At 36.3% G+C, this 17,954-nt stretch overlaps 1 protein-coding gene across 2 annotated transcripts in view; it reads right to left on the bottom strand.

The window, feature by feature from the left end:
• IA-2 (tyrosine phosphatase IA-2) overlaps nt 1-17,954 on the bottom strand; it is a 392,148-nt gene that overhangs the window by 183,524 nt on the left and 190,670 nt on the right. For both annotated transcript variants that reach the window (XM_090411727.1, XM_090411728.1), the window contains one exon: nt 2,094-2,161. In XM_090411727.1, the coding sequence (XP_090267853.1) occupies nt 2,094-2,161 (68 nt within the window). The remainder of the gene's footprint in view (nt 1-2,093; nt 2,162-17,954) is intronic.

Genomic DNA, 17,954 nt, shown 5'->3' with positions numbered 1-17,954 from the left:
CGTCCTCTTCCTCTGAATATAATCCATTCCGAACTATTTTAATCCTGCCAAAGAATGTTTGACGACACGGATGATATCTTAAGATATGCTTTTTGATTATATATTTCCTTTGCAGTTTCAATAATAGTTTTGGTATTGATCCAGTACATTAAATCTCTCTCATATAATTACACAGCTTAAAAACAAATATCAATTTATACCACTTTAATTTTATATAAATATAAAATAGCCAATTCTCCATCACATATTTGAAGTTATATTTCGGTTAATTCATGATTTTACATCGCGACAAAGCAACTAAGGCTGTGAAGCCTTTGTTTTAACTTATCTTGTGTCTGTTAACGACGTGTTAATCTAGTTGGTTGAACGAGACTGGCTTACTCACCTTCAGATGAATAAACCCTCAAAGATTCTTCGAAGTGTCCTACACACGGGATTCTTATCCAGCACTACAGCTCGAGAGAATGTCACGTAAAAAAAAGAAAACTCTCCTGAATCATTACAAAACCAGGGAACTTACCTCCAGCTGAAAATGTATATGAAATTTCATCTTGTATTTCCATCCAAGGGGCTTCGTCGCTACCGAGTGAGTTACGGAGATGCTTCTCACCTCGAAGGTGGGCCTTGATTACAAAGCAGTCTCACAGGAATTTTGTTAAGACAGTTATTCTAAACTTGGGATGTTCGGAAAAAATCTTTTGCATCGCGTTCAAGTTTACTGATATTTGGATGAAGTCTCCATCGAAGATAAGAAGATAAATCGAAATCTTCGATTTAGTAGCTACGAAGAGAATCAAGTGGTAGGCGATTGAGATCTGCGAAATATTCAAGATTGCCTTCTGAAAACTTTAAATAATCAGTGTAAAATCAGAATATTTTAGGAGTGAGCTTTATTATTTCTTTTAATGTTATAATATCAAGCTCTTATAATAATATCGTGGTTTTCAAATGCGATCGTTGTTAACTATTTTCTCTAAGAAGTGATTTCGACCAATGGAATTACTATTTCTGCAATTTAGACATTCTGCTCTAGTGAATATTTAGGCCATTTCTACTCTTAATAACATAAAAAGGAACAAAGCTGTGCTTCGTTTATTTCTGATTACTTCATTCTCCCAGGCAGAAGTCTGAGGAAAAAAAATGCGTTCTCACATGAAGTGGATGCTAGTACTGATTGCTATTATTTAGTGACCTTTCGCGGCTGTTTTTATGCATGAGAATTGAATTCAATCGAAAACTTGTTAGCTGTGATAAAGCATTCTGGTCATATGATTTAAAGTCCTCGGTGAATTCCTGATCTGGTCAAACCTGTAAAGTGAAATCCCTGCATGACTCTTTTGTGAACGAAGTCCGTGGCTAAGTCATGATTACGTGCTAATTCCAGAGGAAAACTGAAAAATCACCAGCAGTTCACCTCTATTAAAGAAACAAGTACATAAACATGTACTTAGCACAAGGAATAATCAGAGGAAAATAATAAAGCATTGTGGATAATTTAATTTCCCTCATTTAGTATTGCGAACCAAATTAAAAATACGGTAGAATTATAAATTTGAATATTTAGCCATTTTTGTGGAATAAAAAGTGAATAAAGGCAACTCGCATTTTTGTCAAAAGTCTTTATAAAAATTCCCCACATCCCGGGCGAGATGTAAACCCTGGTCTTACTAGACAAGGTTGGAGTTATGGAACTGCGTTGCAAACAGCATGGAAGTATACAATTTATTGTACATATTGTGCTTAAAGTGTAGCAATTTTGTATGCCTTCGAAGATGCTTTATTTCCAAACTTTCAGTATCTATAACCTCTTCCTCACAAAATTATTTTATGCATTACACGCAAAATCACTTTAGAACAGCCTATTACACAAAATAACTGTATGCGCATAAACGGTAATGTCTTCTCAATTATTAGTAATAAACAGACGCTTCCTAAATGGAGAAATGTGATCGAATTCATAATAGACACCTTTGGGAATAGTGTACATAAGTTCACGCACATAAGAGGCCATCTTCGAAGCATCTACGACGTCATAAAATTCATTTAATAGAATGATAAATAAAACAAGTGAACTGAACGAGAAATCGACTTACCTTGTCTCCGATACCCGCAGCAACCACCGTTAGTTTAGTCTGGGATTTCAGCTCATCTGTTAACGTTTCTGCAAAGAATAAAAATATGGTTAAATACGGAAAAGAATTTTACAAAAGTTATGTTTGCTGGTTGAGTATGGATAAATAAAATTAATTCAAATAAAAATTCATTCCACAATCAAAATCATCGTAGTAATTTAAAAAGCATTACTGTCGGAACAATGAGAACAAATATCCTTCTGCCCTTCATTTTTGCCTGCTTTAAATCTCTCTTTCTGTATCTATTGTCCCTCTTTTTTTTTTATCTTGCAGCCTTTCTCTTCCTTCTGTTCATATCTCCTTTAAAATATAAAGTGATTGATACTTGTTGCTGAGCAACTAAAGGGAAAAAATACACTTTTGCATTCTTACGTACGCCTGGACGGGAGTGCAAGATTCAAAATATCAGTGATCGAGTAATTCCGCACATATTTCGTACCCCACACCCACTTGTTTGCAGTAGCGAGCTTTACTTTGCCGCCCATCATGAACTCAGGCCTCTCCATCTCCTACAGCGGTACTCTTTTAGGTTTCTATAGCAACCCAGCAACAGTGATGTCGTCTTGTAACCCCATTGATCTTTGTCTGATACCGTGGAAACTGTGCCTTTAGCGGGAGAGGAAAAGCAGGGGAGGGAGAGAGAGATGACGGAGCACTATCCGATTCCCATGAAAGAACCAATATGAAACGGGCAGGTATTTCGGCAACATCACTCAAATCGGGGGAGATTTCTTTTTTATGCGCGTGAACTGTCTCTTCTTAACTTCTTCAATTTGGATAGGTTTTCGTATCTGGAGATGTCTCAGTTCGCTACATCCTTATATTCTGCCTTGTTAAAGATTTTGACTGTGCAGCATAACATACAGCTTCAGACCGATTCTGGGAGATTAAACAGACATCGTCTCCAGGGAGACCAAAGCTCTAATGACGATAGTTATCAAAAAAGACTGGAACTTTAGAATTCTTAAATTTAAGGGCTGTTTCGTTTTTCTTTTCTCTCTCTTTAAAACCCTACTTTTCTTCAGTCTAAAGGTTGTCTGTAAATGTCTTGTTACAGACGAGCGTATTTGACATCCTCGCCATTTATTTGTAGAAATCTTTCCGAATAAATCCTTCTTAGCTTGTTTTTCAATCCACTCAAGAATTTTTAACTATTCCAGCTGAAAGAGCTTTTTTTTTTTTAGAGTCAGCATCACATACATACAACCAACTATTTCGATTTTTCAGATTTTTATTTTAATGTGTTCGGTGTTCTAAATGAAATTCCATTTGAGTTAAATATGAATGTAGCCATCAGGAAATGAGACGATACTGCTCTAGGGTTTTCTGTCTTACCATAAAGGGTTAATGAAATATTAAAATTTCTTACTCGTTTCATGTATAAACAAAAATGCACTTTTATGATTTGTTAAGTAAGGCCATACTATTTCTCATCAGGATCGAAATATTTCAAAATTTTCAGCCTTGCGGTATTCCAATTGAAATAATGAATTTATTATCGAATGAAATCGATCTGACCCACTTAACCTGAAAAGTGTGATCACAGGTCTGATCGATTGGAATCAAGACACCCCCCCCCCTGCCTCCCCTTGTAATGGGTGTTTCAAGTCACGTTACACATTTCGCTTTGTTTTCTCGTAGCTTTTGAATATCATGAATTATAATTCTTTTTGTTGTTGGAAGAGAAGGGAATCCAAACTTTGCCGTTGGATAGGGATTGGTCAGACTTACACAAAATAAAATACCCAAGGTCAGGAAACAATGCATATTCTGTCTGTAACTGCGTTCAAGGTACGAGCCTTTCAAGGTTCTAATATTTTCTGTATGACGATAGGGGCCGTTAAAAATATATATGAAAAGTAATTGGGAGAAAGCAGCATTGGTATACAAACGTAACGATGGAAAACTAAGATGAACACCATACAAAAGTAAAATACATTAACTTAAAGCCTTTTCTTTTGTAACTTTCAATTTGCAATGATGCTTCTAGCAAACAGCGTTTCTTGTTATCAAACATTACTTTGTAATCCCCTTCCTATTGGATCTTTCGCACAATTTTTATGCAAGATTATTTATCGTCGTTTTAGACACTCACTGTGTCATCAACTAGAGTAGTATTGCAGTTGTTCCTGATCTGGCTGAATAAAAAACGCATCCAGAATGGATTATAGGAAAATCCTACTAATAAAAATGGTAACTTTTGTTAGCATTAGTAGTGGATATTACAAATGGTGTGTTTATGTGATATATGAACGAAAATCCTTATTTCTTACAGAATTTTGACGCCATACCTCATTTATAATGCAACTTGAAATGCATTCATTCTTGAGGTCTCTCGTGTGGCTAGTTGTCACTTAGTAGCTTGCATTCCTAACTATCTTGCATGGTGATCAGTACTCAAGCAAGTCTAAAACGGTAAGTTTTAAAACTAACCAACCACCTCCAATGCTTTTTATGAAATTTAAAAAAAAAACATGGTTTGGTTGAAAAAAAAAATCAAGGATGATAGTCTTCCATACCAAAGCATTTTCATTATAATTCGAAAAGGAATTCAAGATGCTCAGGTTCATCAACTGCACAGAATTTATACTTTTTTTTTTTTTTAAGTCGGTGGGTACGTGTGGAAGGGACGATGAAAAGAAGATTGACAACACGGTGAATGATCATAGCATAAAATGAAAATAAAGTGCAATGGCGAAGCGTGCTACACACACATTTCCCAAATATTTAACTTCGGTCCTGTAGTATTATGGGAACCACTGCAATCATCTTTCACTAAGCATTGGTATACCTAAGAAAAAGTAAACAGTAGAAAGTCTAAGAAAGATATCAAATGTTCCCTTCAGGGCTTTCTTTTTTAGACAAGCATGCATAAAATGCTATTAAAGTTTCCCTCGCGACGACGGCGAGCACTGAGTAGGTTTCTGAAAAGCATGAATAATATACCGACTCGGACACGGAATCCAACTAAATGGTGTCGGCAAGTTGATGGAAGAAAAGGAAGCCTATTCTAAATCGCTGGAGCGTGTGTCCCAGTGTTTACCGCTTCATGGTTACAGATAATAGAGAATCCCCGGGCGAATAGTGGAACGTGATTATTAGAAAATGTTTGAACAGGAAAGGAAGGTGTAAACACTATCGAAATGGGGGCGGGGTCAGTCGAAAATGCAAGAAACGATTCACTAGATTCATAATTTACTCTGAATTATTAGTCTGGTTTGTAGTATCCTCATTTCCCATTCATCCCTGTGATGCAATAATATTTCAGTCTGGAACGTTTAACGTCTGTGGTCATTCGTTTATAAAAGCTACTTCTCATTTGGATCATCTAATTGTGTAAGTAGGTCTGTGCCCTTCTTAGAAGGATTTACCTCACTAGTTGTAGCAGTTATTTAACTTGGTTCAAAACCACAGAAAATGAAAGAATAGGAGTTGGAATGGCAACTCCTATTCTACCGTTGGAAAAAATTTCAAGATCTCTACATCCTCCAAAACCTCCACATCATCCTTTAAAAAAACCAGGTGTATATAAAATTCATTGTTCCTGTGGCATCTGCTATATAGGCCAGACGGGAAGATCAGGAGAAATTCGCATGAACGAACACCAAAAAGACGTGCAAAAAAGAAGAGAACACAAATCAGGCTTAGCACACCATACAACTTCCACCGGCCATAATGTACTCTGGCAAAAAACAAACATGTCTTACATTGAAAAAAATTGTTTCATAAGGAAATTTAAAGAAGCTACAAACATGCTTAGAATTCCAACGCAATGCAACAGAAACCAGGGCCTAATTCTACACCAAGTTTGGTCAGCATTGATAAAAAATATACCCAAGTCAGACCTCGAACAATGTGAACGTGAACACAACGTGACAGCATTCAGCATTGTTCAAACTTAGCATTGCACTGAATCTACATTCGGATATTCAGTTTAATGAACAGTTAGACAACTGCATAGAATGAACTATTTTGAGTAATTTCTCATTTCGTGTTTTAACTTTTAGTTACCTTTGACCCCTGAAGATGTAAGTCATACGACTTACGAAACTTGTAGGGTTGTTTTTTATTGTTATTTATCGTAATAAACATGTGATCCAATTACCGCAATCTTTCTTATGAACTGATAAACCACAGAAATCTCTGCATACAACCAGGACAGTATCTCTGAATATTCTCGTATATACCATAAATAAGTACATGTACCTAAAAAGCAGTAAGGAATATGTTTAATTACTGTCGTCACAATATATAGAGATCTCAATATTTTGCGGTACTCATCACCTGTAAAACAGGGAAATGGTTCCAGAGAAATCTCGTAGATGAGATGATTGGTTATGTTGTTTACAGACGTGCTTTTTGCCAAAAAAAAAAAAAAAAGGAATAATCTCTGTTTAACATTTCACATATCTACCACTACTCCTCGAGTCAAGTAAAGAAACAAATCCTAAAATCCTGAACAGAATCACTGTTTATGAACGTCTGTAGATTTTCGTCCCCCATGGTGAAATCATTCCTGCTTATGAGAGATCGGAAGTTTTAAAAGTACCAAGTCTGACCTCTAGAGGAGAGTAATAATAGGTGAGGAGTCTCGGATGATCAACCCAATGCGTAGTCTAAGCAACAGTACTACAGGTCTCCACCATTTTGTGGAAGATAATAATTTTATAGTTATACCAATAATATTATATCATTGATTACTAATGATATATAATTTTTGTAAAATTATTAAAAAAAAATACGACCAATCCCAGTAAAATGCAGACAAAAAAAGCACCAAGTAGTCAGCTAGGTATCTTTTCGGCTAAATATACCTCATGAACAAAATACTTGAAAAAAACTTTGTGTCAAATCATTATTACGATATATTCCTTCTAGTTACCTAAACGAAAAAAAAGGCATAATGGTTAATTTCTCATTTTTGTTAATTTCTTTAACAACAAATTAACAAGAATGAGAAAGAACCACATTTTCAATTTTGCTAATAGTTATAATTTGGCTAAATCGGTGCACTTTTTTTTTTTTTTAACGAAGGTACTAAAAGTGGAGAGAGAAAAAATTTCTAGAAAGCTTAGTAAATATTTAAGAATTTTCATTCGAAGAATTTTTAAATCTTTCATTTCGCTGCAGTATCTCTAGATCGAATGAGTTTCATTTTATCAGGAGCGGAAGATAATACGAAGATTACATCAATGGCGGTATTCACAAGCGATCTAGGAACCTTACGAAGTACTGAGCGAATCGAGGCTGTCGAACAAATAGAAAAGCGACCGAGTTGCGACTTCATTTCATGCGTCCGGAGACCATAAACTTAAACGAAGTCTATTCTGGTCTACACTTCTCTGTACGGCTTATCCACCTGACGGCCTCGCAAACAGTCATCGCAATAGAAAACAATACATCCGTTGACAGGAAATGCTCGTGAGACGCTAGCGGAAAAGGCAATGTTTGCCATAACACCCCCTGATCATGCGACACGCATGTTAAGTCCCGGGCTGACGATGCGCTTCGCAAAATAATACGCACAGCTCAGAAAACAGCTTCTTAAATGCCTTTTAATTAATAAACGGGTGGAAGAAAAAAGTCAATTGATGGTGTGGCTATTTGTGAGTGCACACAGCGCAAATGTGATAAAAGAATATAAATGCCTGTTGCATCAAGGACACGCAGTGAATTCAAGATGAGTTCACTGTTGGCTATAGTGGTATATGTGCTATAATTAGCAATGGTGGGTGGGCAGATGCTACCTTTTTCCAGAAACTTGAGGATTTGTGTGCTGCTCGCGGTAAAAGTAGCAAAAATAGTAATAACATCTCTTCCAAACTAAGCTGTTAAGAGATGGTATTTCAACAATTATTGTAGTAAGCCATGAGTATTATTTTAAGACACGTGTATCGGATCCAGATTGTGTGGGTATTACTCATTTTATTAAGAGAGGTCTATAAAATTAAGAGCTCTCATTTTTCATGCTTTAACTACTGCTTTTAAATTCCCATCGTGTAATACGTTAAGTGCGTAAATATTACAGGAACCAGAAGACTGGTTATTGGCGAATAATTCTGACAGATTACCGAGTACAAATTCAATTCAGTTAGTTTTAAAAATTTTCAAAACGTAAGTAGCATAGAATCAAGTTGAGTCTTTTATAAATTGATCGCAAATCATTACTGAAAGGTTGATTAGTAAATCAAGCTCTTTCAAAATGGAATAAATATAGCGTAGGTTTTTTAAACTAAGTTAAACAAACCCTTAGGTTTTGTTCTTGCTTTTGCTGTCTCGGATAAACTTTATTTCCCTATAAAAATTCTGGAAAGTAGTTTTTGATTTTATTCAAGAGAGTATTTCAAGAACTTCTGTTACACATCTAAGACTGAGGAAGCCAACATCTATTTTCAAACAAACTACCGTCCTTCAAAACATGTCAGGATAAAAGCTTTCTCATAAAATTTAAATCCTCCATCCGCCTCCCCAGCCAACTTTCTTGGAACAATTCGGAGGAAGCAGCTGTGTAATTCTGTAAATCCAAAATGAGAAATTATAACTTATCGATATAGGAAATGAAATTATTTTATAGAGAAAAACCAAACCATAATCAGGAGTAAACAGTTAATTTCACGTGCTTTCTAGATTAAATTACGAAGAAATATAGTGCCCTTAATTTTCAACGATTATCAGGTAAGTAATCCCGATGGTTGGCCGAATAGTGGCGTCTTCCGTCACCAATTAATAGACTGTAGATTGAAATCCGACTCCCCGTTGAATGGATGGAGATTTGAGGATGATTGCTTTAGATGATAGATTTTCACAGCCGTTGTGACACTTCCACAATCCCCTATTTACTGGAAACCCCACTTGACTGGAAAAAGTGCCATGTTTTGTCTGTAGATCAGGCATTATAAGTTATCTTATCCACCCACCCACCCACTGTATTAAATATACTACTCGTTTACGAGCTTTTAATGGTGCAGGGGGGGGGGATAACATAAAAAGTTCAAATTGTCACTCTCGAGTCAGAGGATCCTCCTGAAACATCTTCAACCATGCTAGTGTTAACTTTTTGTGTACTCCAACCATCTTCATGTACCAAAATAAATAATTATTTCGAGCATTTACAGTGCTTTCCACTTCACCTCAGCTCTTGATTGCAAATTGTTCTGTCATCGCTTTGACATTCCTTCTACAAGAGCGATATATGAAGATCGCGACTATCATTCGCTGATCAGCAGACTATTGACTGTTTTCGAAGTTTCTGCTCCTCCATAATTCATTAAAATATGTGCTCCTTCTATGATTTGCTTTTGAATCAATAAAATTAATATCTTTAACCTACGATAGCAAACAGTAAATTAGAAATGCAAGCAGAGAACGAAACCATGGTATTTGAGATACATAAACACCAAAGTGTTTAGTTAGCTAATCGATAACTAAAGATATAAGCGTGGATCAACGAGAGTTAAAATAGCTCACACAATTTTAATTTGTATTACTTGCAGCCTTCTCTTTGATTCTCTCAGTCCCGATCCAAGTTTAATTTAGCCATGAATTTTATAAGCCTACATAACACAATATTCACCAATGCTAATATGAGATAAATTTGTATACAGCAGCGCAGTGTGATTATACTGAAGTCCTGATCCTCTCAAAAAATAAATCCACTAACACATTTTATTCCCCAAAGGGAGTAGGGCGAGGTCATTTTAGCTATAACTTTTCCAAGCTAAGGGGCAGTCAATCTCCATCCTTAGGCAATCAGTGATATCAGACCAAACTATGAATGATTTAAACGGCATTCTGTGAAGATAATACGGCAGACAACCGCTGCCATCTCGTGGCCTGTAACGCAATGTCCTGATAATGTAATCAAAAAAGATATTAGTTGGTCTTGATTAATAAGTTTGCATTAATAGATTGATTTTATCAAAAGCAAAGTTGTCTGACTCAATATTAAACGAAGATTTGAATTTAATAAGAAATAGGAGCCACTATAGCGGTCAGTGAACATGCAAACTGCATCTCTGAGAAAAATCGGCGTGAAAATATTGTGCGCGCAGTTGGCACACTTGTAATATTTTTACACATACGGGTTTGATGATTAAATTTTATTCCGGTATTTCTGAATTACTTGGAAAACTTAGTGTACATCTGTTTGGGCATTACGTCGAAGAAATCAGCCTGATCATGTGGCAATGCCACTTTATATCGCGATGACCGTGGACATATCGACTTCGGCTCAGTGATATTAATCCCAATGTAATGGAGAGAAGTATTTAACTGTTTTGGTCAGAAACCAAGTTTTGGTGCCGAGAGTACGAAACAGATTAAATAAGATTACGGATTAGCTTCAATTAGATTGATTGTGCGGGATGAATGCCATGAACAGACCACCGCAGGAATGGACCGATTACGATACGAAAGGGGAATAAAGAAGAGGGGAAGTCAGTTCAAATCTTCTGGGTACACACAAAAATACGATTATGAACATTTTATAGTGGCAAGAATTTGAAAATAAGGCATTCAAGTATTTTCTGAACTCTCTGAAACACGAATACCTGCCATATTTAATCATCATGGAAAATACTAATGTTAATGGCGATCCCTGACTCACTGAGACACAATGTGTATCATTCTGCATATAATGTTATGACGTCATTCAGCAACTACGTAATGTCCTAAGTTGAAATAATCTCTTACCAGTGTTATTTAGGTTGGTATAATAATGCCATTCTGTGACAGTTTTTTCACCAATTTACGGTGCAATTTTTATGAGTCAATTACGATTATAAGGAAATGTATTTATTTATTACAAATCAGATGTTTGACAGCACTTAACACTGTTAAATAATTTAATTATCTTATTCAATAGCACTTCATTTTACTTAAAATCTGGATAGAAAAAATTAACAATTTAAAATGAGCTTACTCATGAGAAGAAATAGACATAATTATACAGCTAAAATTTTTTTTACAAAAAATACCATTAAACTTACAGTGGACACATCAGTTTGGTCCGCTTAGTAACCAGTCATAGCTGCATTCCAATCCCACAAATATTCAATGAGATTCAAATCAAGAGGGTATTTAGGCGGTAACGGAAGCACATTGAGTGTTCGAATTATGATTCCACAATGCGAGCCCTTTAAGACAGGGCGTTTCCTTGCTGGGAAAGCCCAGATTCATCGAGCCACATCATCACCATGAAGGACAATACTTAGTCCGAAACAGTCTCCAGGTAAGAATTAGCGGTTAGGATGTGTTCGCTGGGGAAGACAGACCCAGCGATTTTATATATACAATTTGCATATGTTTTTTTTTCTGGATGGTTTTAATTCTTTTCATAACTTTCCTTCTTCAATCTGTTCAAAATTACTTTACAACAAAAGTTACTTTTTATTTGAATCCTACAATTACGAAATGATACACAACCCATAATACACAAGCATTAGTAATAGGAGTAAGCTAGCAGATCATTCTGAACATTCTTAAATATTAATGTAAAACTTCTATGAATACTGTAAAACCATTTATAATTATTTACAAATTATAAGATGTTACTTTATACACTGTTAAGAGCTTTGAGAATACTACATGCAAATCCAAGCAGAGATGAATAAAATGAATTAATTAGCGAGATCGAAATTGATATGTGAATATATTTTACGTGGGAGCCGCGTTCAAAATAGACTGGAGGAAAGCATAGGGATGATTGAAGCCATTTCAGTAAAACCACGCGTATATTTATTTACTTTGATAAGCTGGTACAGCTGATGCTTCAATTGTGAGATGGTACAATTTTCATCCTTTTAGTTCTCTTCTCAGGTTTGTTTTTATCGAAATGAACATATTTTGATGAATTAGCACAGAATTTATCGGAAGTTTTCTATTTTTATAATTCTGCTAAACTTGTCAGTCTGGTTGATTTGGTGAATAGAATTTCCGCTTTTCAGTTAACAGGCTGTGGGAGTTCGAAATCGATCTTACGCTTGGATGTTTTGCGAATGTCTTCAGATGGGAGATGAATTTTTGTCTGGTGTGAGGCCTCTGCTAAATGGGGGCCTGAAGTGACCGGAAAATGTATCCAGTTAGTCTACAGAGGATGGTTATCAGATTCTAACCTGCCGAAGATTCCCTATATCGACAACAAAATAAAGATACGTTTTCGTCGCCTTCTCATGTTCTAGTTATTATTTTATTATTATTATTTGGCATCTCCAGGGAGACCAAAGACTCATCGAGGGAGGGCACTTACTCTCAATGGTGTAGCTAGAGCTTTTGTCTCCCGGGGCGATCTCTGAATTTTCCGTCCCTCTCAATACACACCAAAATTATTACAAAAAGTCAAAACGACGTATAGGGAAATGAATTAAAACACTGTTTATTTTTGAAGTAAAATTTTAATTTCAACATTCTAAAATGTTATTTTTCTTGCTTTTCTGTTAGCAATATCGTCGAAGACATTGGCGAAGTATATTTCATAGTAATGTTGGTAATTCTGAATCAATTTTATTTAGAAAAACTCCTCTTACAACTAGCAACACTTACAGCAATCCTGAGACAAATTCGCAGCAGTATTACAATATTTGGAACTGAGTTCTCGAGAGTGTATTTTAGAATTAACTGTAAAAGTTCAAAAAGGTTCAAGGTGTCCCCCTCTAGTTACGCCACTGCTTACTCTACAACTGTCTCCACCAACTGACAGCAAGTACACCAACGCCATCTACCACCGACCACCAGCACTAGTTTTTCCACAGACAATCACAAATATCCATGCCCACGGCGGGATTAGAACCCACAGGCTTTTGGCTGGGGAACGGATACGCTAACCACTCGGCCAACATTGCGGCATTATTATTATTATTATTGCTGGCAACTCCAAGGAGTTATTAGACTCATCGAGGGAGGCCCTAAACTTCATGTTTAGGGCCTCCCTCGATGTTTGAACTCATTTACACGACTGTAAATGAGTTCAAAGCAAAGTATGCTTTGAACTCATTTACAGTCGTGGCACCCACAACAAACTTTGGCAGCTTATTCCACTCATTCACCACTCTCCAAGTAAAAAACATAGTACTAACACTCTTGCTAACTACACTCTTATTCAGTTTCCATGGGTGGCCCCTAGTTCTCCCACCACACCTGTTCTGAAAAATTTCCTCTGAATTAATCTTGTAAAAACCCCTCAGTAATTTTAATGTCTCAATCATATCACCCCTTTTCCGCATATCAACCAGTTTCTGTAATCCACAAATCTTCAATTTGTTTCTCGTAAGGTTCATTCCATAGACCTATTACCATGTTGGTCACTCGCCTCTGGATCCTCCTCTCCACCTCATCACGAAGACACCGTGGCGCCGAGATCAGAACTTTTTTTTAAATTCCGCATTAAGCCATGTAAAGCTTACTTTTATCTTTTTATTTATTATTACTAAATCCAATGCTTCGCTTCATCGATTCCTTTAAGACCTTAAATTTCAGTGCGGGAATATTTCATCATACAATTTAAAGGTGAACAGTAAGCTAAGCCTTCAAAGAGAAACAACTAAAGAAAAAAGTTAGTTCGAGTAATTGCAGGTAATCTAAAATTCTGCAAACACACTGCAATTCCCCCGTGTCAACAGTAATGGATGCCGCTAATCATAACAACATTATAATGGAAATGACATTCCGCAACTACGTACACTAACTTGTGCGCCCACTTTACGAATCTTGTATGTAAGACACTTAACCCCATGGCAGCGCCTTTCTTGCCACCGAAGAAAGAAAGGTGTGTTAAAGACGAATCACCACCTGCACTCTACAGGGCGCTATTAATCAGAAATCCCGTCATCATTTACACAGCAGACAAAAGGAAGAAACATGTCGTATACTAACCGCGTGTCGTCTTGTGTACTCTCGGAATGACGGCGGATCACATTCAGCGACTGCACCGAAGTGGGACGTTGGGCTGATAAACTCGGCAGGCACTTTTAACATTTTTACAAGACCTCTAACCTCCTTTCCCTCGTCTCCCATCACACATCCATCTGGTGCTTTATGATTTCGCTAACATAAGCAAGTGAGCGTAGTAGAAAGGACTGTCGAAAACCCCGGTGTAAATTATCCTCCGGGGACATGGCGTTATCAGGTGGGAATCCAGGGTCATTTATCTTCATCTGCCTGCCGTAACAGTTTCACTGGTTTCTTGTAAAACATGCGCTCAAACAGCCCACTAACAATAGGTTATTAAGTTGTGGTGGAATTAGGAGAAGGGGAGGATAGATAGATAGATAGATATAGCCGATGCTAAAGAAAATTACAGAAGTTTCATCTGATGAAAATAGATTCTTTTTAAGTTAGCTTACCCGTCATATTAAATTTGAACGACTTCAACGTTCATGGCCTAAATATTAATGCACTTAGAACTGAGTCCAGTCGTGAAGCAAATAGCCAATTTTGATTTATTATTATTCTTTGCAAATAATATGTTAAATAAAATCATATGTCTTTTTAAAAAAAGACTGAAAATGTTTTCCAAAACGTATAAGAAGGGAAGTAATGACTATATAATTGGATAACTAATAAGTGGGTTAGAATTCCGTTGTTTTTGGATGAAGTAGATTTGGTCATCTCACAAGGAAATAGCAGGGATTTTGATTTTACTCCAGCAAATTTCAGTTTTCGCTAATCCTATCGTAAAATAAGGCTGAAGAGTGGCACAAAAGTTTTATGTAGAGGTGTAGTTTATACATTATCTAACGTTTAGCTCACGTAATCCACTATATATTGACGCTCTTTGTTAAAATCAAATCGTGTACTGTAACATCAGATTCGCCGCCAATGTATTAGTATTGTCAAGAGACTTCCAGGTATTCAAGGGCTCACTGAGAGAAGCCACACATTACCACCAGCTGTCATTCTTTCTTAAACTCATTAACACCAGGATGCACTCACCTCTTTAGCAAGCAGACTACTTTGTGAGAGAAAAAATTAGCTTTCTTAACCGCACACGAAAAGCAAACTTTCACGGATGCTCCCTTTTTCCCCATTACTGTGTCTGCTAACCTTCCCTTTCTGGCTGGTGAGCCTCTTTTGCCGTAAGAGAAATCACCCGAGTTCCTACAGGGAAAAAAACCCACACTTCGGTATGGAGACGTGGCTAATTCACCTCGATTTACAAGGTAGAGCAGAGATAGAAGTATACCGAAATGAAAGGTAAATCGGGTTGTTAGTGATTTTAATACATAAAATATAAGTGAAATATACAATAAATTATTACATAAAAACAAGATCAAGGTAACTCCACGTATGGAAGTGGGTGGTACTGACCACAACGCACTTTGGTGTTACCCTTCAGTTGAACACTATCACAAGGCACATGGATTGCTTCCAAATAATTGGTGCCACGGAAAGTACACCTTCAGGAGTGACCGGCTGTATGGACTTGCTTGTCTTGCTGGAATCAATGTTTAGTTCGTGACAATCGCCTCACATCAGAGTACAGGATATTTCGTGTTTATTACACTAAATGAGATTGTCTACAGTAATATTCTTTGGGATCATATTAAAAAAATGGACTCCAATTGAGGCAAACTAAAGCGTTATACCAGACGGTGACTTTCTCACTGAATTTATCATCATCTCAACGAATTTTAGAAGCCAAGTAACCGTGACGTTTTTCCTTACATATCCCCGACATCACTCTGTATTTGTGTAAAAAAAAAAAAATGATATCACAAAGAGCATTTTCATGTTCGTAAATACTGATGAACAGTGCGGGTGCAAAACAAACAAATAATATATTCGGGTAACAGCAACTCGTGATAACCTGCAGAAGACAATTTTTTTTAAAAAAGCTGCACATTTATGAACTGGTGTTCTCTTCACAGTAGTTTACCTATACACAACAAATTTTTTTCTTGAGCGAGCGCACTATATTTCAGCCATATGCCGGAAGAATTGCGTTACGACTAAACTGATCCCCTCTATCACATTTATCATTACCACATCCTTTTTACTGTTTAGCATACGTTCATGAAATTCTTGTTCATAATTTCAAAGGTATGCTTGACCCACGATCTTAGTATTACCTCTCACAGTTCAGTATTTTTCGGGGCCACTTATGCCGTTAACTTAGGTTTCTCAATGCTTTCATAGACTTAGTGATTCCATAGGACGAAGTTAACTCTGTCAGCTACGTCCAAAGATTTTCAATCAGGTGAAAATCTGCGACACCTGAGTCCTAAAAAGAGACATTTCTCCATTATAGAAAAAAGTTGATCAGCATTAGAAACGTATAGCACAAAAACTATTATGTAATACTTGAAATATATGGTTTCCCAATGCAGCAAATTGTATATTAAGTATTCGATTCAATCGACATGTGTTTCATCATTAATATAAGGTGTGATAAACGACAACAAAAAAGGTTATCCCTCTAGAAAGAGGATTGTTTGATATTTGGCTTATTCAAGCTATATTGATTATCTCGCCGACAGCTCATTTGTGCTATTGTTGAGATCTTCAAACGATCACCTAAATGCCATGTAGGCGATCTAATTTTCACTGGTTTCATTTGTATCAATCAGACGTAAATCACATATGATAGCGAGTTTGTATTCTGCTCTCTCACACACGAATGCTAAAAATACATTCCAGCCCGTGAAAGGGGCACTTACTTGGGTTAGGACTATCTCGAATGTCCCGAAGGGCTGAAAAAGCATGCCACTTTCCAATGATACCTCCAAGAAGTTTTTGGGAAATAACACTCGAATATGCATCTAAAAGCTTACACAAACATCCATGTTCCATCAGTATCCATTTAATTTGGAGAATAAACACGCTATTCGTTCGGCCAGATAATTCAGTATTTATATAAAGCATGCTGAACATATTTGGCTTACTGGCAAACTGGATGCTAGTACTAACATTGTTGATAACTATTAATTTAAAGGAGGTATTTTCCATTGTGGTGCCATTACATAACAGTGAATGCGACACTATACCACAGTCTTGAGATTTCAGTAAAATAAAATTAATTATACGTTATATAAAAAATTTCTTTACTTACATTTCAATCCCAACCTAATGCAAATTCAACGTTAGGTTTATTTTCTCGAGATATTATTTCAAATCAGAAAACTACAGTAGAATTGATCCCTGCTTAAGATCGGTTTTGTAGATTGGTAAAGTTCCGTTGAAGATGAAAAGCTCACTTATTGCGAAAACGTAATCTGTTTTTGTAGTAATTTTTCAGAATCGGTTTTAGTAAGGATTGAAGAGCGCAATATTGTAACATTAAATACAGTTTGTTTTTATTTGCATTTTATAATGTAAATTTAAGATGTAGAAAAATTTGGTAACTAATTTGTCTATCAAAATAGATGACTGTTTTAAAAGTAACTAATCAGAAGCATCTCTCCCTATAATAAAGGGCGCAACTTTAAAATGACGGTCAAACTTGTGTCAATGGAAGAGGGAAAAATGCATCTAAGAGGTAGAAGCACTTTGCTGTTAGTCAGAACCTTGAAGTAGTCGATACGAATAAATACTACATTTTGGTACTAAGCTTAAACTTTCATTTCTTATAGTGATAAACCACGTGCGCTTTAGGAAGACATCTTGCATTAAGGTTTTAGTGGTGTAAGTTCACTATCGCTAGATAAGCGAAAGAGTGCATGCATACATAGACGAATTTGCTCCTATTTTCCCATAAGTAGTGCACAAAATCATAAAATATCAAAATCCAAGGTTGAATAGTCAAGTTATTACCGCATGGATTCCTATTTTGCTCTTTTCTCAACTTTTCTCCTTCCTACAGCCTCGCTCCTGTGGCTGTAAACGAAAAAT

Source organism: Typopeltis vanoorti, chromosome 22 (genome assembly GCF_054136105.1).
Source record: "Typopeltis vanoorti isolate ZY-2024b chromosome 22, IOZ_Tvanoo_1.0, whole genome shotgun sequence".
Classification (NCBI taxonomy): Eukaryota; Metazoa; Arthropoda; class Arachnida; order Uropygi; family Thelyphonidae; genus Typopeltis; species Typopeltis vanoorti.
This window is presented reverse-complemented; position numbering and strand designations above follow the sequence as displayed.